This window comes from Cololabis saira, chromosome 11 (assembly GCF_033807715.1).
Source record: "Cololabis saira isolate AMF1-May2022 chromosome 11, fColSai1.1, whole genome shotgun sequence".
Classification (NCBI taxonomy): domain Eukaryota; kingdom Metazoa; phylum Chordata; class Actinopteri; order Beloniformes; family Belonidae; genus Cololabis; species Cololabis saira.
The window spans coordinates 16693262-16720377 of record NC_084597.1 but is presented as its reverse complement, the minus strand read 5'-3'; the positions used below and the strand labels follow the sequence as shown (position 1 = coordinate 16720377).

The 27116-nt window shown below is 41.7% G+C and overlaps 1 protein-coding gene across 1 annotated transcript; it reads left to right on the top strand.

Moving 5' to 3' along the window:
* LOC133454428 (rho guanine nucleotide exchange factor 28-like) lies at positions 1–27116 on the top strand. Its single transcript, XM_061733161.1, has 5 exons — positions 1–220; positions 5467–5521; positions 19139–19283; positions 19396–19779; positions 26983–27116. Exons 2-5 carry the CDS (start codon positions 5489–5491, stop codon positions 27114–27116), a joined length of 696 nt encoding a protein of 231 aa, XP_061589145.1. The 5' UTR covers positions 1–220; positions 5467–5488.

Here is a 27116-nt window from a genome sequence, read left to right as displayed (position 1 = left end):
CAAGCTCCACCAACGGAGTTTGTTCAGGACACGAAAAGGACGAGGGAGGGTGAAACAGCTCATGCAGTGGAAAAAAAAAAAAAAAAAAAGAAAGGACGTGAAGGTCGTCGGAATTCCCGAAGACAGACCGAGACGGACTTTTCCAGCCGGGAGTCGGTGTGCCACCAGGAGCTCCGCCGGAGCGCATAAGAAGAAGCTGCGAGCTGAGACACGACAGCAGGTAATGGCAGGCTGATTCATCCTGTCTTTCAGAAACCTCCAGCCTGAAACAGCTTTTCTTCAACAGAAATGACACCGGCAGAGTGCTGTCTGGCGTCATAATGACCGCACAACGTAAAGCTTGGGGTCGTTTCATTGATAGTTTTTAGGGAAAATGCATGTGATGGTGCGTTCATAGGTAAAAAGCATCGCATGGATGGCTCGATTTCCTCCTACAATTACAAGTAACTCTTTGTTGTGGTCATTTTCTGCTCCTGTGCATTTCGATCGTTGCACCACTGGGTTTTGCTTCCCATTAAAAAGCAGTTAAAGTAATGTATTGTTCCTGAAGGACACAGTTGAGTCATTATACGAAAACGTGCCATTTCTCATTTTTAATGTTTGATTTTCAAAATACTGTTTTAAAAGTCTTTAAGCCCCTTGTTTGGTGAAGTAGATCCTTACCTCTCAGAAAAATGTGCCGTGCCATCTCAGGCTATCTTACTTTTTTTATTTTTTTCACTTATAATCAACATGCATGTGTGTTTCGTCAACCCTGTTACTGACATATAAATTACTGTTTGAAAAGGTTTTAAATCCATATTTAGAACAAATCTGATATACTATGAAAGATAAACCCCCCCTTGTTACACTAAGTGTATTTGCAAAGTTGAGAATATTGAGGAGTTAACTTTTTTCCACTGATGAATATCCTCATTTACAATTGACACTTTCATCTTCTGGTTTAAAAAAAGTTATGGAAAGAAAATAACAACGCCTCAATTTCTGTGACTGGATCATTAGTCTCTTTTACTTAACATATAAAATGAGTTAATTTTACATTTGTCTTTTCCTTTTTTAAATTATATTAGAATATTATACAAGTAACAGGACTGACACCTCAGTAACAGGGTTGACAACATTTACCATATTGGTTATACTGTGTTCCGATAAGAACTCTTGCAGCCGGTATAAACTTCTTTGTCTAATAAGTCCGCCCTTTTGCATGCCCACAAGGTTGTTATGGAAGCATCACATTACATTACATTTTAAAATACGGTGCAGTGCTCTTTGTAAATGCTTTGTTAAAGTTGTGTAAAAGAAAACCTTGTTGTGTTTGCGTCATGTAGTGACACTGTTGAGTGATGCGCATTTCCTCATTGCATGGAGCATCTGTGTTCAAAATGTGCAGCACATTAAAATATAATTGCCATAAACTGGCAATTATATGGAAATATAATAATGCCTCTTTTCATGCAGGCTATGATGGAGGCTTGTCATGTGAGAGGAATTGCATTATTCAATCATGCATCACCTGACCCCTATCTTAAGGACAGAAGCATGTACTTGATAGTCTGAGAACATTTGCATAACATGCATATCAAAATGTTCCTCAAACGTTTTCTGACAGCTTGCGTTCTCCTGTAATGTGTAATCTGTTTTCTCACGCTCTGTTTTGGAGTCGGTGGCCTTGAGCCAGGTCAGGTTACTTCATCGTTCTGATCATGTCACTGGTTACTGTAGAGTCACAATGAGAACAACGTGTGAAAGAAATTCTTCGCATACTAAGAGATCCTGGGTGTGAAACTTGGATGCGAGGCTGGTCCTCGCAGGTGCTCGGTCTCATTTTGGATTCCTGCTTTTGGTATCTCTTCTGTCTTTTCCCAGACCTAGATGGATCTTTGGTTTGGAATTGTAGATGGGGTCCCAGTGAAGGACAGCAAAGCAGAACATTCACACTATTCAAACCTAAACCCTAGCCTATATAACCATTCTTGCTATAATTCGATATGTAGGCCTTCTCTGGTTCTTTATTACACAGCTGATATGGGGTTAAAACCAGACACCCACGTCTGCGGTATCTTCCACTGATTGTGCTGTATATCTTTTGGACACATTATAATGTGCCAACGTAATTGTTCGAGAAACCCCAAGGACATTTCACTTGTTGTGAAGACAATGAATCTATTGTTGTTGTCGGTCTATTCTGTCACTCACTTCATGGGCTAATGTTGACAAAATAACAAAGTGATCCAAGGATGGTGGATCACACTGTCAAAACTGTTTTTTAATTATGTCAAGCTTTCACTTATGTATTATTTTAATGTTCATAAACATTAAACATCACCAGCAGAAATGTATTGGCAGAATAGTTGGTTAATTGAAATATATCGTCAGAGCCGAGGCGATGAATCAAGTCATTTTATTGCAGTCATTAGTTTGCGACATTGAAAGTAAATGGCTGTAATCGCGGTGACATCATCCACTGATGTGCTGATTATGATTTCCAAGCCTCATTAGATTTGTTATCTGCCTGATGGATATCAGTGTTGTTCAAGTTCATACTTGACAAGAACTTAACTGCTTAAAAAATGAATCTGTTCATGCATTTGATTCAGGAGGAATGCATAGTCCGTACTGTCACCGCTGTACAATATAAATTGGTTTTTAACCTTTTTAAGAGCATCTAAGATGTTTTTATGTGTTCCTAGACAAGACGTGATCAAAGTGGGAAATCGTTGATCCTCTCCTTTGTCTTCACCATTTTTATGCAGAAGTTGTTTTTGCCGCACCAGACCTCTAATTGTGCACCACTGCCCATGTTGTTTGGCAACTTGACAATATGATGCTCTTGTAAGTCCCCGAGCTGTCATAAGTCAGCAGACGGCACAGCAAGGGGCTCAGGATGCTTTCCTGAGGGTCGTTGGTGAAGATGAACAGCCACGGATCCTAACAGTTTGGGACCTGTTGTTTGGGAAGGTTCACAATACCACAAAATATCTGTTTGAGATCTCTGCATGAATCCACACTTTTGATAAACTTCCCTTTTCCAATGGGGAGTTGAAGGGTGGAGCTATTTCTAAGCCATTTATGAACGGTTGCCGGTCATCCCTCACATCTGTGGATACTGAGATAAATGGCCAAATACACAGACACATTCAGTTAGATGGACTGAGCAGTTAATGCAACACGCATGTTGTCGTCGTGTGGGAGGAAACGTGTGCAGTTCCAAAGAGAACAAGCAAAGTTCACACAGAAAGTCACCGGCTTCTGGATGTGTTAACCACGACATCACCACGCAATTAGAAGAACTATTAGTCACACTCCTAACTGGGATCTGACAGACACATTGAAATAATTTATGCTCAGTAGAGGGGCTTTATACAAGCAAAAATGAACCAGCATGAATCAAAATACTATGCTGAGCCGGTGTGTGTGTGTGTGTGTGTGTGTGTGTGTGTGTGTGTGTGTGTGTGTGTGTGTGTGTGTGTGTGTGTGTGTGTGTGTGTGTGTGTGTGTGTGTGTGTGTGTGTGTGTGTGTGTGTGTGTGTGTGTGTGTGTGTCCCAGCAGCTGATGCCGGTCAGAGTCTAGACTAAGTGCAGCCTGCACAGCTGACGCTGCCGTGCAGCTTTGAAGTCATGCACTATTCACAGCTGAGAGCGAAGTCACAGCGGATCAGGTGTGAGCTGATTATGATACAGTTACCACGTCTTCCTCTGCTGCACGCTGGCTGAAGAGTCGGAAAGCGCAGCCACTGTCGTATCACGCAGACAGGTGGCAGCTGTAAAAAAGACTAATTGTATTTACTGAGCATGTATTTGACCACCGAGTGTGCACTTCTCCTCTACGTTCATTTCTGAGAGCAATTATGTATCTTCTATGATAACTTTAAATTAACTTTGCCACAACAAATGAGTTGTACAATTTATTCATTGTACACGTGTCTTAGATTATTTGTTAAAGTAGGCTCTGATTTCAGAGTGGTCGTCCTTGCTCCATCGCAACCACTGGAGTCCTTCAGGCAATAAGAGCTAGTGTTTATAACATGTTGCAGCCATAGAGAGTTCACTTGTGCTATTTGGTGTTGGAATTGGGTTCTGCTGAGGTAGAAATGGTCTTTATACGCTGAAAGCTGAACTTTTTGTATTTAACTTGATGTGGTGCGTGTGTATAAGTACCATTGGTTTGGATGAAGGTGTCGCTGGATCTGGAGGAGGTTCAACACCCTCATGATATGACTCCAAGAGAAAGAGGCAGAGCTTTCAAGTTGTATACCTCCATAAATAATCTCATCCTTGAACTAGGAATGGGCGATATTTTACCGTTCACGATATACCGTCAAAAAAATTCCTCACGATAAGAATTTGTCATGTCGCGGTAAAAACGATAAATTCCCGTTGATGATGTTTTTGTGTAAAGCTGATTTTTGGAAGGAAGGAAGGAAGGAAGGAAGGAAGGAAGGAAGGAAGGAAGGAAGGAAGGAAGGAAGGAAGGAAGGAAGGAAGGAAGGAAGGAAGGAAGGAAGGAAGGAAGGAAGGAAGGAAGGAAGGAAGGAAGGAAGGAAGGAAGGAAGGAAGGAAGGAAGGAAGGAAGGAAGGAAGGAAGGAAGGAAGGAAGGAAGGAAGGAAGGAAAGGGGAGAAGGAAGGGAGAAAACAAGGAAAGGAGGAAGGAAGGAAGGAAGGAAGGAAAGGGGAGAAGGAAGGGAGAAAACAAGGAAAGGAGGAAGGAAGGGAGAAAAGAGGAAGGGAAGAAGGAAGGAAAGAGCAGGAGGAAAGGAGGAAGGAAGGAAGGAAGGAAGGAAGGAAGGAAGGAAGGAAGGAAGGAAGGAAGGAAGGAAGGAAGGAAGGAAGGAAGGAAGGAAGGAAGGAAGGAAGGAAGGAAGGAAGGAAGGAAGGAAGGAAGGAAGGAAGGAAGGAAGGAAGGAAGGAAGGAAGGAAGGAAGGAAGGAAGGAAGGAAGGATAAATTCCCGTTGATGACAAACATGGCGGATCTGAGAGCGAGATAGATTCATAGTTAAAAAGGTGGAGTTGAATTGGTATTTTTTTTATCTTCATTTTTATCGTTATCGGGATAAATGCCAGAAATTATCGTGATACATTTTTTAGTCCATACCGCCCATCCCTGCCTTGAACACAATTCCAGGTATCATCTTCTCCACCTTTTAAAAATGAAATCCATGGTTTACAAGCCTTTCTGATGTCTTGTAAGAAAGAAGCGTTTGTAAAATTTGAGCTCCACTTAGATGATTAAGAGTTCTTAATAGATTCATTGATGCATTTTTTTATTTTACAGTCAAAAAGCTCTTTAAACTCTGTTTAATAAAATGTTAAAATTATCCACTAGACCAAAGAATTACACCAACGTTGTTAATCACCATGAGGTGTAATAACATCGTGGTTATTGATTAATCCAGAACGTCTGCAGCTGAGCACTTTCCGCTCTTATTTACCAGACACTGAAGTAACCCGGCTGTTTTCTCTCCAGGTATCTAGTGGATGGAAACAAAATGGACGTGACAAGAAAGGAGGTGCCATTATACGTAAGTGATCGCACCCTCTGCTCTGCCCTGTACGGGCCTAGTGTGTTGGTGGTCTTGTGGGGGGGTTTGTTTGGGGTTTCTAATTTCACCAGACAGAAGTTAAGCACCCCCCCTCGTCTGTCGGTCCTAACAAGCCCTCTGTGCACTGCTTGACTGGTGAGCTTTGAGTCGCAGGTGAAAACCAAGCTAGGAAGGTTTCGCTCCCAGGGGACGCTGGGCCTTACACATGCCGCTCCACAAATGACAAGAAAAATATACCCAGTAGGGATGGGCGGTATGGACTAAAAAATGTATCACGATGATTTCTGGCATTTATCCCGATAACGATAAAAATGACGATAAAAAAAATACCAATTCAACTCCACCTTTGTAACTATAAATCTATCACCACATTCAGTCTTTGGAGCCCCCAAATCACTGCTCTAAAAGAATAGTAAATGCTACTAAACTACACCAATTAAATTCTTTCTTTCTTTCTTTCTTTCTTTCTTTCTTTCTTTCTTTCTTTCTTTCTTTCTTTCTTTCTTTCTTTCTTTCTTTCTTTCTTTCTTTCTTTCTTTCTTTCTTTCTTTCTTTCTTTCTTTCTTTCTTTCTTTCTTTCTTTCTCATTTCTTTCTTTCTTTCTCATATCTTTCTTTCTTTCTTTCTTTCTGGCTCATATCTTTCTTTCTTTCTTTCTTTCTTTCTTTCTTTCTTTCTGGCTCATTTCCTTCCTTCCTTCCTTCCTTCCTTCCTTCCTTCCTTCCTTCCTTCCTTCCTTCCTTCCTTCCTTCCTTCCTTCCTTCCTTCTACCAACGGGAATTTATCGTTTTTACCGCGAGATGACAAATTCTTACCGTGAGGAATTTTTTGGACGGTTTATCGTGAACGGTAAAATATCGCCCATTCCTAATACCCAGCTGACCAATAGGTTATTAATAACTGGAACTGTCCATTTAGATGTTTTAGACAGATACGAGTGTGGATTCAGGGGAGACAGGGGCAGTTGGAGATGTTTTTTTTTTTCTCTGTGATAGTTTTATTTGTTCAATCTGGTGTCTTTTTTCTCTCCCAGTCTTTCATTTCTCTCTCCTCCCTTTCTTTTTGTCCTGCTGTGTATGTGTGTGCGCCTGTTTGTGTTTTTGTGTGGAAACCTGGGTGGGCCAGTCAGCGAAGCGTTGCCAGATTTCTGGTGAGCAGATTTTCTGCTTGTTTTGATGTGTCACCAGTTTCAGGGAGGGGAGGGTGGTGGTGGTGGTGGAGGGTGGTTCTCCAGCACTTATGCACTCAAACATACACACCTCCATTAAGAGGAAGTGCTGCCTCCGCCCTCTAAGGTCGCGGCGCAACAGGAGCGGCTCTCACAGCTGAATGAGATCCAGATTTGAGCGGCGGGTTTTTTTGCAGACAAGCCCTGGCGCACTGCTGTGGTATAAAGGCTGCTATTGTAACACACCTAGTAAAGTTTTATGGGGCACCTCCACACATGTAACACAGTGTCAGGCCCGCTGCAGATACTGTTTGGCAAGATCAGTGGATAAATGGATGCATTGAAATGCAGACGGAACCCGTTGTTCCCGTGCAGGGGTTGGTTTTAATGGGGACTGCTGGGCGAGTCCGTGTGAGAGAGACTGTTCGTCCAGGTGTACATGAATGACTAAAACTGATGCTCCTGCAAGAACGCCTAGGCTACATCCAAATTAGTGCATATTTGCACTAATTGTAACCCAAAATCCGAATCCCCGTTAGCATCTCAATTCCCCGTTGGGAAAGATTTCCACCTGTGTTGCGATCCATTTCCTCTAAAACCAAGAGCATTGTATCTTTTTTTTTCCATATAGTAAGATCTTCAGGATCTTGCAGCATGATCTGTGTCAAGTGTCCTGTTAGTGCTTTTTGCCAAACCAAACTTCCAGATAGCAGACACATTCGGGCTTGATCGTGGCTACTTTTGGTACCTGTGGGTCAGTTATGGCACTGACATGCGCTATGTGGCCCACACGGGTCCCTAAGTTCATTAATTTGGATGTTACCATGTGTTGAGAGGGCCACGTGTGGTAGATATGTGGCCAAACTCACCTTGAGTCGACGACATCAGTAAAAGCTAAACAAGGGCCGTCTTTTTTTTTTTTTTTTTTTTTTACCATAAATGGAGGTAATACATTGAAAATGTAATGATAAAACAATAGGATTGCCTTGCATGCAAAGTTCAATACATCAAATTTGAAATGTAAAAAATATATATTTCAAATTCTATAATATACCATTAATGATTATACATAATACAAATCTAAAGTCTGTAAATGACACATATACCACCCTTATAGACATGCCAGTCCACCTCACTCACTCACTCACTCACTCACTCACTCACTCACTCACTCACTCACTCACTCACTCACTCACTCACTCACTCACTCACTCACTCATGTGGGCGATTTAGAATGAAGGCTGAATGATTAATCACATTTGTGATAATGTTGCAATATCATAAAATGAGACTTTGAAATTGTGACGTGAGTGATTATAGGGTTATCACGGGACGCAAGGGTGACGGAGCGCTGAACTGCATTAACTCTTCATGCTGCTCTTTAATCTGTTGTGCAATGGCCTCTGGCTAGATTGTTATAGTCTGGTCTAATGCCGCTTTTGCACTAGGACTTACTTGGCCCGACTCGGCTCGGCACGGCTTTACACGGTTCCACTGTGTGTTTTCGCACTGCCAGGGGAGAAGCGGGCAGGTTTGGGTGAAGCTGCTGTGACGTACTCGATTGCGCAACACCTTTGTTCACGTCAGCGCTGATCAGAAATCAGCTGGAGCCGGAGCGGCTGAGAGTAAAACAGCCCGTCTACATCGCTTTTTTAATTTTTTCTCGACAGCCACCAGGTTTATGAACATCTGCACCTCAGAGTTGGATCACCAAACAGACGTTTTGTGCTTTATAATAAAATCGCCGCGAGCCGCGGGTCGCCTCGCTCTGACTCCATGGATGTATTATGACTCCCGCTTCCTGATTCAAACGTCTGACGGCCCCGCCCCCCGACCAATCAGAGGCGCGGAGGGTGGTGACGTCCCCGCCCCCCGACCAATCAGTGGCGAGGAGGGTGGTGACCTCAGAAATAGTCCCTTCTCAGCCCGCTAAGAACCTGGCTGAAATGGTTACAGAAAAAAGTACCGACTTGGAGCGGCTTTACCCGTCTCAGCCCTAGTGCGAAAGCGCAAAACGGGGCCATAGCGGGTAGAACCGGGGAGAAGTGAGACTAATGCAAAAGCGCCATAAATGGACCAGTCTGAAACTGAATCCGCTGAAACTCTAGAAGAGGAACATCACATCCATACTGTAGGATTATTTGGGTTTTTACAAAAGGAAGATGCCGCGCATAGTCAGGTGTTCAGTGCAAGCCGTCCTAACGTTGCTACTTCACGGAGTACAAACTTGTTCCAGCATGTTAAAAACAAACAAACACCAGAGCCATGTTTGGGTAAAATCTCGAGCGTCAGTGCGCCAGACAAGCCAAAAACAGGGATCACTGCCCGGAATGTTTGAAAGTGTCGCTCCTTATGAGTGCAGTTTGAAACTGGAAAATCATACTGTCAACAACTGAGTGGTGACCAAGCCTGGGTTCACAACATTGATAAACGATATACAAGACTGTCTCAGAAAATTAGAATATTGTGATAAAGTTCTTTATTTTCTGTAATGCAATTTAAAAAAAAAAAATAAATAAAAAAATAAATAAATAATGTCATACATTCTGGATTCATTACAAATCAACTGAAATATTGCAAGCCTTTTATTATTTTAATATTGCTGATCATGGTACATAATCACTGCTGCATCAGGAGACACTCATCTAAACATTTTAAATAATTAAAATAATATTTTCAACCATTATACCAATGAAACTCTTTGATAGTTCTTTTCTCGCAATGGGATATTGGATACTACAGTTTATTATCAGAGCTCTGATTAAAACTATTAATAATCTACAGCGCAAAGCTGATTTACCTTCACGTGAGTCAGAGACATCGTCACTTGTCAGTCTCAGTTCACAGATTGGTATTAAGATATTTGTCATTTATGTGCCCTTGAAAACAGGTGCTTAAACTAGATCACCACCGGATCTGTTTAGATTTTTTTTTTAGCCTTTTGGTGAATTTAACTGTCCCACTTTGAAATGGAGCAGGACAATCTCTGCCAACACTGAAGTTAGTTTCTGAATCTCAGTAAGACCAAAGAACTGTTCCACTGCATTTTAGAGGAAGAGGCCTAAGACCAGAACCAGTTCAGAAGCCACAATACTTAAACTGCTCAAACTAGGATTAAATGAACTCTGGGACACGTTTGGTTTCTTTTATTATTCAATTTGTGAAAATATTAAATAGTTTAACTGTTTTCATTGGTCCCATTATTAAATATTTTGTAAAATCTGATTAGAAAAAACCCAACTCTTTCAAATTCGTCTTGCCTTAATTGTTTTGTCAGTTTAAACTTCATATCTTTGAGGTAACAGACCTGTTGGTTTGTGGTGTCGAAGTAATCTGGTTAAAACTTTCTAAAAAAAGCATTAGTTATGTTATTATTAGTCTGCTGTATTTACTGGCTAAATTAAAATGTGCAAGACTTAAAACAAAGATGCCTATTTAAAGAAAATGTTATACTAAATGTATATAATATTGTGTTAGTGTTAAAATCATCCATTAGGTTTTATTGAAGACAAAAATTGCATATTGAATTGTAATTGCAATATTGGAGGGAAAAAAAAAAATAAAAAAATTAAGTGCATTTGCATATACAAAATTTGTGCTGTTGCTGTTGACACCAAAACACTTTCAAAGAAGCACAGAGCATTTTGTCAAATACTAACAAAGGACTGTTGCGTCCCATTTAACAGACCAGAGGCCACATTCAGAGGTTTTAGGGGGTTAGGTGGTCCAGCTACATGACAGTCAAGCTCGAGAGCGTAGTTTGACTACTGATATTTTATAGTAAATTTAATTTAAAATGTCTTATTCAGATTAAGTTGTTGTTTCGTAGCACTTTCAGTCACCGTTATACACGTTAAAGACTAACTTTTCTAAAGTTAAATAATTAAAACGTGCTTAGAGTTCTTAGCCCCACCTCATTGCTCAAACACACAAAACAAGTCTGGCTCATGACTCACATGCTTAAATGAAAACACAAAGTGAAAACAAATCAATAGATTAAGCTCCATGACGAGAGCCCAGGCTTTCTCTCTTTGAACATTTGAAATCTTGCTCTCCCAGTGATGAATTGGCATCTAGCACCTGTGATGTGTACCAGCACCATTATCTGGTCCAAACTCAAGGTTATGGTTAGGTTCTAGGCACAATTTTTGAAAAGATAAAGAAAGCCTTTGTAGTCAATGTGCAGCTATGTATGTTTGCATCTCTTTGGATTTTAAAGAGGCTGAAAAATAAATAATGAACAGTCATTCAAACGCTGATTTAAAAACAAGATTCTGGGTGCCTAAGACCTTTGTTCAGTCCTGCATTTATTTTAGTTCCAACAAAAAGCTATCACACACTAAATTAGCTGAAGACTAATCTATTTAATCTATTATGTCTGTAGTGTTGATTATTTTGATCTGATACATCTGGTACATTAAGTGTGGGTCTCTCTTTTTTTTTGTTTACTTATGTCATTAATACACCAAGGGACTTCCATTAAGAAATTACTTAACCATGCAGGCTGGAACGAGCCCAATGATGCCAAGGGGGGAAAAAGGAAAAGAAAAATTGCATTGGGCTGTTTACAAGAATATACAGAGCTGGCTGCATTTCCTTTACTTTTATCTCTTGTCATCAGTCGGGGCAGCAGGATTTGAGCCATTTACTCAAAGAAACTGAACCAACTGATAAAGAGGGCTGGCTGTGCTGGAGACTGCTCTGAAGCCTCTGGAGCTGATTGTGCACAGAAGAATGTTGCCCAAGTTGCTAAACACAATAGACAATAGACTGGGAGTCGGCCAGGCCCATGATATTTATATAGTTCTCAGATTTGATTTAGAAAATAAATATGATAAAAAAACAACATAAGCATGTAATTAGCTTATGAGATCACATGTTATGGCACTAATGTATATTGATTCCAATGTATGGAGTGTATGTTCAATTGCACAATCTGGTGTATGCAAAACATATCGGATAGTGTGCTATTTCTCGGAAAATGTGCGGTGTATAACTGGCCAGTCTATCTTGCATTATGCAACCCATAATGCAACGGGCCACTACAGCAAACGTAGCCTCAGAGCAGTCTCGTTACCAGCAGGTTATCCCAAAGCATAATCCACGAGTGTCCAGTTCCAGTATTCGATGGCTGGTGTGCTGCTTGTTTTAGATGATTCCCTGCGTCAGCACACCTCCCTGATACAAATGACTGTGTCATTAACAGACTTGTGCAGACCTTGTTAACAAGCTGATGATGATCCATTCACTTCAATCAGGGGTATGATGCAAGGAAACATCTAAAACATGCAGGGCAGCAGTACTCAAGGACCAGATCTGGCCCACCCTTGAATAATCTCTTTTAAGGCGGCATACTTGGTACATTACCTGCCAGACAAGTACTGTGTACTATGTATGGTATTACAATGTATGGACAGTAATTGGTATTCAGTTTCAAAAACAGGCAGTGATTTAAACAACACACTCCAGATCTCCAGATGTGTTGGACCACACACCGTGTAAGAGCTAATTCCTGCCGTCAGTGACAACGATTTACAAAATAATCACAACTTAATAAGTGTGAGCATATGTTTTTTTTAATTGAGTATAAATTCCCTTTCAAAGTAAATACAATATTTTTGAATCACACTGAATATTTCCCCTCATATACATTCAAACTCATGTAGGAAGTCTTTGAAAATGTATGTAGGCTCCAGAAATGTGTGTTAAAATCATCAGGCAAATATAAAGCACTGTCAAAGTAGTGCAGTTACATTGATAGTTTGTTGCTTGTCAACTCTGCCAGTATGTAAATGTATCAATTAAGTTATATTTTTAAATTAAATGTAATTTGTCAATAATAATTAATAGCTAAGTAACTAAAAACTAGCTTCTGGAAATGAGCATCTAGCTTAAATCTGCTATTACTACAATGAATGAACACAGCTCAAAAACCTGCAATCATGGCTAGATTTTCCTGGGTCTTCATATGATTCGTAATTGCAACACATTGTGGCTTTTTTTTTTGTTTAAAGTAAATATGACTTGTATCCACGAAACATCACTTCATATCGATCTAAACAATGGAACTGTAGTGGTGTCATTTTGAGCTTGTGGACATTAGCATTTAGCTTAAATTTGCTGTTGCCATGGTAACAGCCTCACTCAGCGTGGTTACATGCAGATCTAAATCAAGCTATTGGTAATTATCTAGCTAAGGATTTAACTGGAGTGTCCGAGAAATCCGAGTATACATGTGCAGGAAGAGAATCCAATTATTGAGTGAGGTGCGTTTGACTCCACAACGCTAGGAGGCGCTACACGACCCTTCACGTTGGCATTCTTCCGGATAGTTGAAACAATTAGTAAACAAACGTGGCATATTTGAAGCAGTTGTAGAAGGAGGACAACAACACGCAAAGTAATGCAGCTCTATAGATTTCGTACCTACTAAGCCTGATCGCCTTGCACGTACGATGCACGCAAAATCCTCAGTGTTGTTGTCATGCCTCTCCGTCCGTCTGGTCAATTCTAGAAGTGGGAGTCCCGGGCCAGTCAAAGCGCGGCCAACTATGGTTTGAGTATACATACCGGAATAGCTCGACTTAAAACCGCATTATCTGGCTCTTATAGTTTGATTTCAAGAACTCCAGTTCGGTTCGACTACAGCTTGGCTAAGGTCTTTTAAAACATCGATATCAGTGGGACCCAGGCATTAATTCAACTTCCTCTTACTGCCTGTAAACATAATGGCTGGGTGGCTAGAATGACTTGATTTTTCAGTGTCTTCACACCATTCGTAACATATTATAACTACTTACATTAGTTTTATGCCTGATACACTGTTGGTTCAAAAGTCAGTGTAGTTTGATGGAGCTGGTTATCAGAATTTCACGAGCACCCGGTAGGTACAGTATCTAAAGGTTTATGACCCTTTTTGTCTCTGTTTGGGCTGGGATAATTGTGTTTACTTTGCTTTTCATATGTCGAACCAACAGAAAACCTCACCATACCAGTTTTTTTTTAAATGAATGCAATAAAGGCAAAGTATTCATAAAAGGAGACAAAAAAAACAAAGTTTTACTAAAACAAATAGATGTGTTTTTGTTCTACAACAGCAGTTTCAAAGGCTGAACCCAGATATGATTACAGATATCTGATTACGTAACAGAGAGTACTTTCTTTTTCTAAGTCAAATGTATCTGGCACATCATTAGTTTTACTGAAAGCCTGTAATTATTAGTTGGACAGTTTTCACAGCAGATTAAATCAGAGGTATGTCAGCTGAGTTTGAGAAAAGGTTTAAAGCACAGTGTTTGCTGTCACCTTCAAGACTCCAAAGAGGTTCTGGACTTTATTTTGGGTCCAGGTAAACAGGCCGCAGTGACACTGTAACTGTGGCGTTTTTTAAAGCTTTTGACCTTAAAAGACTCTTACATAACTTTGAAGTGACAAAGCATTTGCTTGATGTGTGAGCGTGTGAATGTTAACAGAATTATTAGGGCGTGTGGAAGTTTGAAGAGTGGTAGAGGCATGCAGCTTTTCTCCCCCTTCTGCTGCTTTTTATGTTTCAAGAGAAGCATTGTTGTAATAGTTTGTAATCATTGTAATTCAATTCTTTTTGCATTGTCACATGAAGATTAGAGGGGACTTTGCTGTGCAGCTCGGCCTTTCTTCATAAATAAAAAAAAGTTGAAACGCTATACTGTGAAAAACTGACGTCAACATGCCTTCTCACGAAGGAGAACTGCTTGTTATTGGAGATGTTTTTGTTGTTGCAGCAGTCGGGATCTTGCTCCCCTGATGTCACCTACGTGTTGCACTCGGGAGATCATGGCAAAGAGCTCTAGAGCAGATGACTGCTGGTTTCCTGGAGATGTGGGGGCATATCTGATGTTGTTATTTCCTAACGAACGGAAAACGGCGTGTGGAGATTTATAATCATCCACCCGCTATTTAATAATCTTTTAGCACAATTGCCTTTTTAAACTTGCATTTTGCTCTGATGACATTTGCAGTTGCATTTACAATTAACCTGCTTGTGCTTGTATTTTGTAATTGCGTATATCTGAAATTTGAAAATGCCCATATGGGAAGCTTGAGATAAAGCGACGAGGTGTTTAATAATTCATGGCTATGGGATCAAGTTGTGTCGTGAAAATGCTGTGGAGAGAAGGCCATAGATCACATCGGCCTGGCGTCGTCGTCGCCTTAAGGCTGTTCTCCCCGAGACCCCAGAGGTGCAGTCTAGATCAATCAAATTCTGCTTGAACAAAATCAAATTGTGCCTCTATAAAGTAAAATCATCTGAGGCTACCGCAGACTGTTGGGCCAATTATGCGGAAACTTTGGCGTCCTCTGAGAGGTGAAAACAGAATCAAGAAATATTAGAAGAAAAGTGTTCACATGTGCTCCTGTGCCTTTCATAGAAGCTTAAAAATGAATAAAAATCAGTTAAACAGTTTAATATGATTCATCATGATAAAACTTATTCAATGAATGTGATTAAGTCAGCATTTAATGGACGAGGACAAAGCACAAGTCCACATGAATGAAAATACATTATAAATGAAATGGCAACTGTGGAAAACACAGATTAAATAGTTAGAAAATGTGAAATTCTCATTTTGTGTATTTATCGTTTACTGTCCAGTTTCTGTTTTGCAGAACTGCAACATCTCACAACTCCCAATCACTAAAAGTTGAGTTAATTTGAAAACGTAATAAAAAGACTTGAGAAGTTTAAACTTGGAAAATGAAAAAACAACAACTTACAAACAAAAAATGGCGACCATTCACACATTTATGTTGTCTCTTATTTCTTTCCAGACATGAATCCATTTGTTGTCAACTTCATTTTATGTGTTGATATATAACAACTTGTCATGTGCTTGTCATGTGGTGTACCTTGCCGTTATGCTGCCATGAATGCGACAGCTGTTTATCACCACTGACGTAGCCTTTAAAAAGAAGGAATTCTCCATAATAATTCCCCTTTAAGGTGTCTCACAATAATCCCTGCCCATTTATTGATACATGCCAGTTCTTGATCAAGTGCTGTCTGAAGGATCTGAGACCACAGGTATCCAACTTAGGTTTGTTTGCTCCCCCTTTATGCAGTTACATTTCTCCAGGGTTCTTTAATTATTTAACAACATGATGCACCGTAGCAGGAGAAAAAACGAAACCCTTCCAAACAATCTTCCACGGACAACACTTCGCCAATTTTTCTCACACAATTGTTGACAATCTATAAATCCTCTGTTCATATCTACTTGGGAAAACAAAAAGATTTTTTTGTGTTTTAAAATGTGTTTCAGTATCATGTGAAGGAATGTTTTCTTACTTTTTAAGATACATCCTTTGCATCCTTTGGTCTCCTGTCCTCGCTATCAGCAAAAGCCAACCACAGGGACCTTGGTCTCCCGTCCCGTTTGTCTCTTGCAACAACTGCATATGAATTGACAGTGTTCTGTCGTATGTCAACAATGATGAAGCTTACATACATCTACATTTGACATCATAGCAGAGGTGACTAAGAGACTCAAGAAAGTAAAGACAGAAGAGAAAGAGACCAAACTGAGTTTGAGTTTGAGTTTATTTTATTTATAACAGGGACAATACATATTAATGAACATATACATGTAAATATGCAAGATTATAGCCAACGGCTAATTTTCATCTTTAGTCCCTTAGGCAGGTTAGTGTCAACAACATAAAATACTAAAATCAATAAAACAACAGTAACGACAAGTAGAACTAGAGACTAAAGAAGAGTAAATCTTGGACAATGTTGTAGGAGTAAGTAACTTAACCTCCACACCTATAGAGAGACCCACAAGCTCATTTCTTCTACTTTCAAGACATTTTATGGATATTGCTTTTGTACAAAATCACATCCAACTGTTTACATGATCAATTTGGGAAAAACAAATGACTCTTTATTGGCACAAAGTAAAGAGTTTTCAGACTTCTCCAGCAACAAGCCCAGCAAGTTTTTTGAGGTGTCCTTGAAGACTTTTGTGGACCTTAACTCGATGGCTCATATCGTCTTCACTCTTCTTAGTGAACAGTCCGCGCTGCCATCAGCCCCTCCCCTCGCAAATGAATCGCCCATCTGTGAATCCAAAACTGACCGATCTTGCACTGGCCTAGCATCATTAAATAATAGATAGTTATTCATATATATTTCTATGATTAGAATAAAACATGTTTTACCAGTTAGCACACAAAACATGCTGAGAAAGGGCAACCTGAGCCAGCATTTGTTATCAGTCGTCCCCACGTGAGAGCACTGCTGTTTCTACCTCTGAACCACTATTGACTGGGTTCAGGTAACAACTCCTGAAGCTTTGAGGTGTTTGGTAAATAAAAGGGAGAGCAATGCCAAATAAACTTACAACATGAGGTTTTGTTCAAAAACCATTCACCTGTAATCTACGTGAATTCAGTTTTTAAAAAGTGATACAAATCACACATCGGGAGGCTGACGACTGCTATCCGTAAGGAGAATGGCCTTTCAGTGTAAAGTTAAGCTGATATAGGTAATAAAAACACATTTAAACAAGCTTAAAAACAGGAAGTACCCATAAATCATGAGATAAAACCCTAAACTGAGCACAAGAAAACAGAAATATGAGTGTTGCGCAAGCAGGGAACTTCAACTATGTGATCCCGGATGCACTAAGCCAACCCACAAGTAAAAGGTCAGTCTCAGTGGAAAATAATACAGAGGAGGTGAACATAACCTTGTGATTTAAATTGAACTAATCTGTTACCAGGATAGCAGTCACTCCTGCAGTACACTGTTTTGCAACCAGCTGATTTGGTGCAGCTGCCACTCCAGTATTTGGCGTAGAGGCATTCCAAGAAGCGCTGTTGGAGGAATGAAGAGAAAACCCTGCTGGGTTTTTTCCATGTGCCCGAGTTTGTGCTTGATTGCGCGCGCACGGCAAGAACTCAGTTAGATTAATTTGTGTCCTAAGAGACTGGTTGACACCCATGAAATTGATAGTTTATGGGATGATGCAAGAAAACAAAAACATTGCAGATGAAGTCAATTGAAAAGCAAAGTCAATGATTTCAAAGTAATGACTTTTGGTGGATCAGAGAGACAATCGTCAGCAGGGTGAAGACATTGTGAGAAGATAACTTCCTTTCCCCAAACACAGTTTTCTTCCTGTTTTCCCAAGAAGAGTGTGCAGTGAAATTGTTTGTAGTAAATCAGATTTCGGCCACAGTTTGACTAAAACTGATTCATCCGTCTTCCCCTAAAAGAAATATATTGTGCAACTTGTAAATAAAAACAGAATACAATGACACAGTAATCACATAATGTAAAATGATGCATTTTAGTGTTTAATGAAAGTATTGGCCCATTTTGAATTATATCCCCTTGACGTGTCAAAAAGGTTAGGACTTCCCGTCTTCTTTTAGAAGTATAGAAACATCCAGGAACTGAGGAGATCGGTTGCTTCTTTTGTCAGAGAACTGTTCTCTCGTGCTGTTTAGCAGTCCTTGGTTGTTTGTTTCCTGATGCATCTTGGGAGATGACAGGTCCAAACTGCACACAGCACCTACAGTAGACTCCTCTACTTCACACCATAGAGGAATGTGGTTTAGCATTGTTTTGCTCAAAAAGATGCTCTTTTAGCACTGATGTGTGCATGTTTTTTTTTAGACATGTTGCTGCATTCGAATTCAAAATGAGCTAATATTTTTCAGGAAATTGTGAAATGGTCATATGTTTTTCTTTATCTTTCTTTTTTTTTTTTATATATATATTTTTATCCCAATTTTTTTCCCCATTTCATCACCCAGTGCTCCTACCTAAGTCAGTCCTGGGCATTGCCATCCTCTACCAACCCTGGGAGGGCCTGCACTGAGCTCAGGTCTCCTCCTTACTTGAGGAGTGAGCAGGCCGCTTCTTTTCACCAGACAGGGTGAGGCTTCTCTGGCCGGACGTAGCGCGTGGAAGTATCACGTTATTCCGGCCAGATCCTCCCCACCCCATCTGGCACCCCGACTGGCCAGAGGGGGCATGTATAGCCCAGGACTGTTGCATGTTTTTGTGAGGGTAGCTCACAAAAACCATGTGTTCCCCGTGTTCCAAGGGAACACAGGGAGAACATGCAAACAGGCTCTTTCACCAACCCCACTCAGGGTGTGGGCACTGAAGTCATGGGGGGACTTAACACGCACTTCAGCACCCACAGCGTCCCTGGCGAGAATTGAACCCAGGACCTTCTAGCTGTGAGACGGCTGCACTACCACAGTGCCCCTGTTTTTTTTTCTTTATCTTTTGAATGAAATATGGGTTTGTGACATTTGTAAATGACTGCGTTCTGTTTTTCAGCGTTGCAACTTTTGGGGTATTTAGGTTGTATATGAATCCTGTAACTGACCGACTGATGCTCATGCCATGTAATTCTCTTTTTTTATGATTTCAGGGTCAAGTGCAGACTCATATAACGCTACGAGCCAGAGCTCATGAAGATGCAGAGTTTTACGTTGTCGCACGAGGCTCGCGAATGACACATGTAACTGCAGCAGAAAGGCTTGACGACGGCCTGACTCTTTGCTTCACCGTTCCTGGTAGGTCTTTTGGTTACTTTAGGATCACTCGCGTTCTCTCTTTCCCTTTATCTCACCAAACCCTGAGATTGTTGATAAGCTGATGACTGCCCCCCCCCCCTCTCTTCCATAGGTCACGACCGTGAGGAAGCTGTATCCGTCACACCCTACATTTGCATAAAGGGTCAAATTGAGCCGTGCGAAGGGATGGTATCCCTCGAATACTTCAGGGATGCTGCACAGGAAGCAGCAGAGTACCTGAGTGCAAGCCCTGACCATCTTGAGTCCCAGAGTTACAAAGAGGTCCTGGAGAGGTTTCCGACACTGGTGCGAGCCTCCGATGAGGAGCTCCCTGGCGAACTGTTGGACCACAATGAGAAATCCATCCAGCTCAGACCTAGTTCAGGCGATCTGAAGCAGCTGGATGAGAATATTGTCCAGGCTGTGGCGAACATGGATTACCCTCAGCAGTGGAAAAACACAGACAGTCAGTCTGAAGAAGGTAATGAAATGGGAGGTGAGAGTGTATGAATCACGTGCTGGGGTCGGACGGGTACATTTGTAGACACCTCAGTAGCTGCCCACCTTGTCGCTGACGCCTCATGACAGTTGCATGTGGTTGTGATCACTTGCACATAAAAAAGCAAACCAGTTCTCAGGAAGAGGTGTGTGTGTGTGCGTGTGTGTGTGTGTGCGTGTGTGTGTGCGTGTGCGCGCGCGCTTTTCTGGATAATGTCAGTCTCAGAGGAGTCAAGGATGTTTAACCTTGAATCCCGGAAACCTCGAGCGCCAGTCTTCCTGGACTGTTCACTGAGGCCAAATTTCAGGGATTCCCCTCAGCATGGACCCAGCCAGCACTTTTTTTCTTTTCTTTTTTTGCTATTTTATTCTGACTTTTGGTTAAAAATTTTCAGTTAAAGGAGCTTGAGGCCGGATTGTGGCAAGATTTATGAAAAAACACATTTACATTTTAAGTTTTCTAGTAGTAATGTCAGATGAAGCGTTCCAAACCCAAAAGAATGAGCCCTCTAGTGTATCTCTCCTTTGCCTTGAACAGGCTGTGTGCTGCAAAATGTGCTGCAATTCGGATGTGACGTCACATGACGCTGCATGTGCGTTCTCCCCGTTCTCCCGTGCCGGCTTCACTGTTGGTTGCAGTACCCCCAACGGCCGTCGTGGTGAAGGGTGGCGCTAGAGAGTCTCATTTCTTAAAAGGAGCCTCAAGCTCCTTTAATAAGATGTCCCTCCTGTTATTTACATCTTCCTTGATAGACATTTTCTTCAAATGCCCTCATATGTCCAATGTGCCTGTCCTAGGGTGATGCACGGGGCCGACCTTGGACAAGTCACCAGCTTCAGTGAAAATTAATGCATCATTGAATCATTGCTGTGCTTCTCTGGGGATTATTAGTTTAAAAACTGATCTGCGACCTGTCTGTATGGCCCAACTCTTTCATCACATGATGCACAGGACCCGACAGCCAGCCAACCGGGCAGAGGCCAGTGAGCTCCAAAGAATGCGCAATTACTGCCATTATTCCTCTTCGGTGAGATTAGACTTGTCTTGGAGACCTCTTTGTCTGCTAAATAAGCCCCTGCAATCCACATCTCCACAACTGTGCAAGCCAGCCCCAAGTTTAAGTAAAAAGGAGGGATCTCTTCTTACCAATACGAAAGCATTGAGTTGAATAATTAGCAGAAATAGATACAATTCCATGTTCTTTGTACAGGATGTAATTATATTTCACCATGAAGTGATAATCTGGAGCAGGAGATTGTTTGATGCAAGATGCAAGTATGAGAACTGAGACATTTTAGCCCTTAGACTACAGTGAGAGATGGGGGATCTGGCCCTGGGTAGGGGAAGGATATGGTGACAGGACTCCCACAGTTTTAAGGGGGCTGAGGAGCTGAGGAAATGTAGATGAGGCTCTTCAGGATGCTAAAGATAAGGAGCAGTGGAGGAAGAGGAGGGTTTTGTGTAAGAGCATGGGAAAGACAGACTGACGGCGCTAGAATGGTATTTAAAGCACAGAGGCTGCAGGCTGGCTGGTTAAGAGAAAGCAAGACAATTATTGTGTTAGATGAGTCATGGAGAGACTCAGGATGACATTGTTTTGACAGTGTGGGAAAGTAAGTGATGCAGAAAATAGATCAGTACGATACACCTGCATTTAAAGAGGTTATATGCTGATGTATCAGGGGGGTTCAAGACAATACAAACTGATCTCCCAACTTGGCTCACCTTCGTCACTTTTTGTGTTCGACTTCCAAAGCCTGGAAACATCTCTTTCTCTGGATATTCCAGATTTGCAGATTTGAGTTTTGTGACATCACAGACTCAGATCCTAGTATGTTTATTAGGGGTGTAACAATATATCGTGCCACAAAATTTCGTGATACAAAAACGTCACAATACGTGTCGTGGAGGTGACAAACTGTATCGCGATATTGGAATATTAATATGAATCTATTGTGTTGACTAGTAACGCGCATCCGAAAAAAGTAAAATCATACATGAGAGAAACTATTCAGTTTGTGTCTAAATATTTTTATTGTATGAAACTGAATATGCATAATGCAAACCTGACATTTAATTTTAGTTCAGTTTGTGGAAAATGGTTGGCCTGGCTTTCTCTTTAAAACTTAAACAGTTATAAAGCATTACAAACTGGAACAATAGGGAAAACGCACAGTATTGTTTTGTATTTTGTGTCTTTCAAATAAAAGACCATTTTTTCCAGTCAAATGTTCCTCATTCAAGGTTGTTAAAAAATACTGCTATAATATCGTATCGTATCGTTATCGTGACCTCAATATCGTGTATCGTACCGTATCGTGAGATTAGTGTATCGTTACACCCCTAATGTTTATCCTCCTCCATTGTTGTCTCCACTCACATCAAGCCCCAAACTTGAATGTGGTTTTAAAAGAAACCCATCCTGCAGAAGGGGGGGCTCTGTGTATGACTCCACCCCCCCAGATACAGGCAGTTATGAACAGAGCTGGAAAGATGCGGTTGGGATGTATTTTTTTAGTGGTAGTATTAGTGCTAACGTTTGATAAAATGGCACAATATATGTTCTTTTAATAGAGATGGGGCATAAAGCAACAAATCGTCCTTATTTAACTTGCATTTAAACGTCATGTCATTTGATTTGATGAAAATTTTATGAATTATCTGGCAATAAGGTCAGATAATGATTACATGTGTAAAGATCATCATAGAGAGCCGTTTTAGAAGTAAAATAATTGAGAAAAACAGTGTCCCTTTTCATTTTTTATGTTTTTTTGAACAATTTATGAGTAAATTTGAGAGTTAAATAACTTTCAAATAGTTGTACAAATGGTTGGAAGCCACAAACAGTCCAAACAGCAGCGTGTCTGTATGGCTGTGGTTCTTTTCAAAAAGGCAAATGTTCTTGCAAAGCATGGCAAAGGTGAAAATGCAAAGTGACTGCTGGCTCCTACTGTAGCTGCTCAGTGCACTGTTTGCAGAGGCAGCAATTTGACAATGACATTCTTGTTTATTGACCTTTGCATGAGGAGTATGCACAGTATTTGCTCCCCGCAGTTTGTCAAAACTGGGTCACAGTTAATGGCACCATTGTGGAGCTGACAGAGCGTTTTAGTTCCTCTTTGGTGTCCAGGAAAAAGCTGAAAGGAAAAGAAAAGTTGCAGCTGAATTTTTCCCCTCTTTGTTTCTGGATTTGAAGAACAGTCCCCTTCAGAGTAAACTCTTCTCTCATTGCTTGCAATGCAACAGGGATGTAAATGGAGGACTTTTGTGGACGTGATAAGCAGAAATGTACTTAACTGTTACTTCCCTTTGCTGTAGCAGTTTCTCAGGCGAGCGAGCAAATGATAAAACACCAGACAGAGTCAAAGAGACCAAATGTTTATAGTCCCTCATACTCCAATGAGCAGGGGTTAAGAGTCAGCAACTGTTTCACAGTAGGTGTGTGCTCAAACATCCAGTTTTTCTAGGTAGAAATATTTTTAATAAAAGTCTCATAGCTCTAAGTCATTCATTCCTTCATCCGCACAATATGCTGTTAGTTCACATACCATACATTGATAGCAGATGATGCAACATACAGTGGGGCAAAAAAGTATTTAGTCAGACACCAGTTGTGCAAGTTGTCCCACTTAAAAATAAAGTAATTTTCATCACAGGTATATCTCAACTATGAGAGACAGAATGAAAAAAAAAAAAAATCCAGAAAATCACATTGTATGATTTTTAAAGAAGTTTATGCAAATTATAGTGTAAGTATTTGGTCAATAACAAAAGTTCATCTCAATACTTTGTTATATACCCTTTGTTGGCAATGACAAAGGTCAAACGTTTTCTGTAAGTCTTCACAAGGTTTTCACACACTGTTGCTGCTATTTTGGCCCATTCCTCCATGCAGATCTCCTCTAAAGCAGTGATGTTTTTGGGCTGTTGTTGGGCAACACGGACTTTCAACTCCCTCCAAAGATTTTCTAATGGGTTGAGATCTGGAGAGTGGCTAGGCCAAGAGGGTCACCATCAACGCCATGCCTTTCAACACCCAGACCACCCTCCCACGGAAGACAACATTCATCCGAGAAGGGGAGAAACGGAGAACCAAGCCATCACCTCCAAACTCAGGCCCACTGGACACAGCCCGGGATTGGGAAATGCAGGTAGACCTCAGCCAGAGGCTCACTTTCCCACCAGAAATTACAGCAACCAACCTGCACCCAGATTTGGTCCTCTGGTCCAAGTCCTGCTGTCGTGTCTTCATTGTGGAGCTGACTGTCCTGTGGGAGGATACCATCGACAAGCATTTGAAAGAAAAAGGCTGCGCTATGCCAACCTAGCAGCTGATGCTGAGGCGCGGGGATGGAACGTAAAGGTGCGGCCAGTGGAGGTGGGCTGCCGAGGCTTTGTAGCCAGTTCCACCACACGGCTCCTGAAGGAAGTTGGGATCAGAGGACAGGCCCAGCGGAAGGCAAAAGCAGCCGAAGGGAGCAGTCACTGGCTGTGGCTGAAATGGAGGGACGCAACATGGGCTGTTTGATGACCACAGGGTGCCACCATATGACACACACCCAGGTTTGATCAGCCTGTGGCTGGCTAAACTTGGAAGAGGGTGTATTGTGATAAGAGGCCGAAACACCTGATACACAACTGATGACGTGTAGATTTGGTGGTGCCCCGCAATCCTGTCCAAACTCCACCCCAACGACATGTCCACTAGGAGTTATTGTGCTGATATATTTTAGGGATATTAACAGCTAGTCCTATTAAGAATCCTCTTCTGCATCATCCAAATGCTCACTAGCAAACTTCAGATGGGCCTGGACATATACTGGCTTAAGTAATAATAATAATAATAATAATTCATTTTATTTAACGGCGCCTTTCATGTCACCCAAGGTCACCTTACAGAATAAAAACAAACAATACAATACAGGAAATATAATAGTAATACAGTAGAAATTATAATACATACACACATACACAATACATACAAATAGACAATCAAGGAGCAACAGTACAGATAACAGTATGGTGGGAGGTAGTGTGTGGTGACCGGTCAAAGTGAATGGGCAAGTTTAAACAGGTGAGTCTTGAGTTGCGTTTTGAATGTGTTGATGGAGTCTATTTGTCTTATGTATGGGGGGAGGGAGTTCCAGAGTCTGGGTGCCGAGCAGCTGAAAGCTCGGGCACCCATGCTGCTAAGGTGTGAGGTGGGAGTGGAAAGAAGTCCAGCAGAGGTTGAGCGGAGGGTACGGGAGGGGGTGTATTCTTTCAGTAGGTCACAGAGGTAGGTGGGGGCTAGGTTGTGAAGGGCTTTGTGGGTGAGGAGGAGGTTTTTATAAATGATACGGTATTGGACTGGGAGCCAGTGGAGTTGGATAAGAACGGGGGTGATGTGGTCAGATGACTTGATGCGGGTGATGATCCGGGCGGCCGAGTTCTGAATGAGTTGTAGTTTGTTGGTGAGTTTGGTTGGGAGGCCAGTGAGGAGAGCATTACAGTAATCGATACGGGATGTGACGAATGAGTGGACCAGAATTTCGGTGCTGGATTGGGACAGTGCTGGACGAAGTCTGGAGATGTTGCGGAGGTGGAAGAATGCAGTCCGGGTGATGTTGTGGATGTGAGGTGCAAATGAGAGTGTATTGTCCAGAATGACGCCGAGGCTCTTGACGTGGGGGGAAAAGGGTACCGGGAAGCCGTCGATGATGATGGGAGGGGCGGGAGAGGGTTGCGACTTGGTGAGGGTGGATTTGGAGCCGATGAGAAGAGCCTCAGTTTTATTGCCGTTGAGTTTGAGGAAGTTATTGCTCATCCAGGTATTTATGTCGTGTAGGCAGGTGGTGAGGGAAGCGGGAGGAATGGCAGCGGTGGGGTTGGAGGAGATATATATCTGTGTGTCATCGGCGTAAGTGTGAAAATGGATCCCATGGTGCCGGAGAATTGAACCTAGGGGTAGGAGGTAGATGGTGAAGAGGAGTGGACCCAGTACTGACCCCTGGGGGACACCCATTGTGACACCCGTGCACCCGGATTTATGGTTCTGTAGTTGGACAAACTGTTGACGGTCAGTGAGGTAAGATGAAAGCCAGGAGAGTGCAACACCAGTGATCCCAATGCCAGCCAGGCGGTCCAGGAGTATTGGGTGAGAAATGGTGTCGAAAGCTGCGCTGAGGTCCAGGAGGATGAGGATGGTGAGTAGGCCAGAGTCAGCTGCACGGAGGAGGTCGTTGGTGATTTTAACCAGGGCTGTTTCAGTGCTGTGATTGGGGCGGAAACCGGATTGGAAGGGTTCGTGGAGGTTATTTGAGTTGAAGTATTTGAGCTGAAGTAGGGGACACGTCTGGCACTGCAGGATTTGAGTCACTGGCGGCGTAGTGTGTTACTGATGGTACCTTTGTTACTTTGCTCTCTGCCGGTCATTCACTAGATTTTTACCCTTACGCCACGGGGTGAGATCTTGCTAGAGCCCCAGATCGAGGGAGATTATCAGTGGTCTTGTATGTCTTCCATTTTCTAATAATTTCTCCCACAGTTGATTTCTTCACACCAAGCTGCTTAACTATTGCAGATTCAGTCTTCCCAGCCTGGTGCAGGTCTACAATTTTGTTTCTCACGTCCTTTGACAGCTCTTTGGTCTTGGCCATAGTGGAGTTTGGAGTGTGACTGTTTGAGGTTGTGGACAGGTGTCTTTTATACTGATAACCAGTTAAAATAGGTGCCATTAATACAGGTAACGAGTTGAGGACAGAGGAGCCTCTTAATGAAGAAGTTACAGGTCTGTGAAAGCCAGAAATATAGCTTGTTTGTAGATGACCAAATACTTATTTTACCGAGGAAGTTACCAATTAATTCAGTAAAAATCCTACAATGTGATTTCCTGGATTCTTTCCCCCCATTCTCTCTCTCATAGTTGAAGTGTACCTAGGATGAAAATTACAGGCCTCTCTCATCTTTTTAAGTGGGAGAACTTGCACAATTGGTGGCTGACTAAATACCTTTTTGCCCCACTTTACAGAGATGAGATGGCACATAATGATCTATTTAAAGCTCTCCATAATCAAAATGAGATGCAGCAGGCTAATATACATGTGGAATATTCTGGGTTTTCACTATTTATATATGAGGAATATATGGAGTTTGATAGTTTGCAACTGTTTGTATGTGGAATGAATTTCAAGCACAAATCTTTGGTGTCATTCTCTCCAGATGCTGAAAATCATCCCAAGGAACATCTTCTCCACCTGGCAACACGATTGGGTTTGGTCCATCTCACCTGTTTCCTCATGCACCAACGAGAGCCACAGAGGTGCCACACCATGTTTCAAGCCCCGGCTGCGTAA

Bases quoted from the DNA above. Each gene is read 5' to 3' on its own strand.
- LOC133454428 (XM_061733161.1), top strand. From the start codon at position 5,489: ATGGACGTGACAAGAAAGGAGGTGCCATTATAC. The intron at 5,522-19,138 runs GTAAGTGATCGC...TTATGATTTCAG, and splicing joins GAAAGGAGGTGCCATTATAC to GGTCAAGTGCAGACTCATAT. The intron at 19,284-19,395 runs GTAGGTCTTTTG...TCTCTTCCATAG, and splicing joins TCTTTGCTTCACCGTTCCTG to GTCACGACCGTGAGGAAGCT.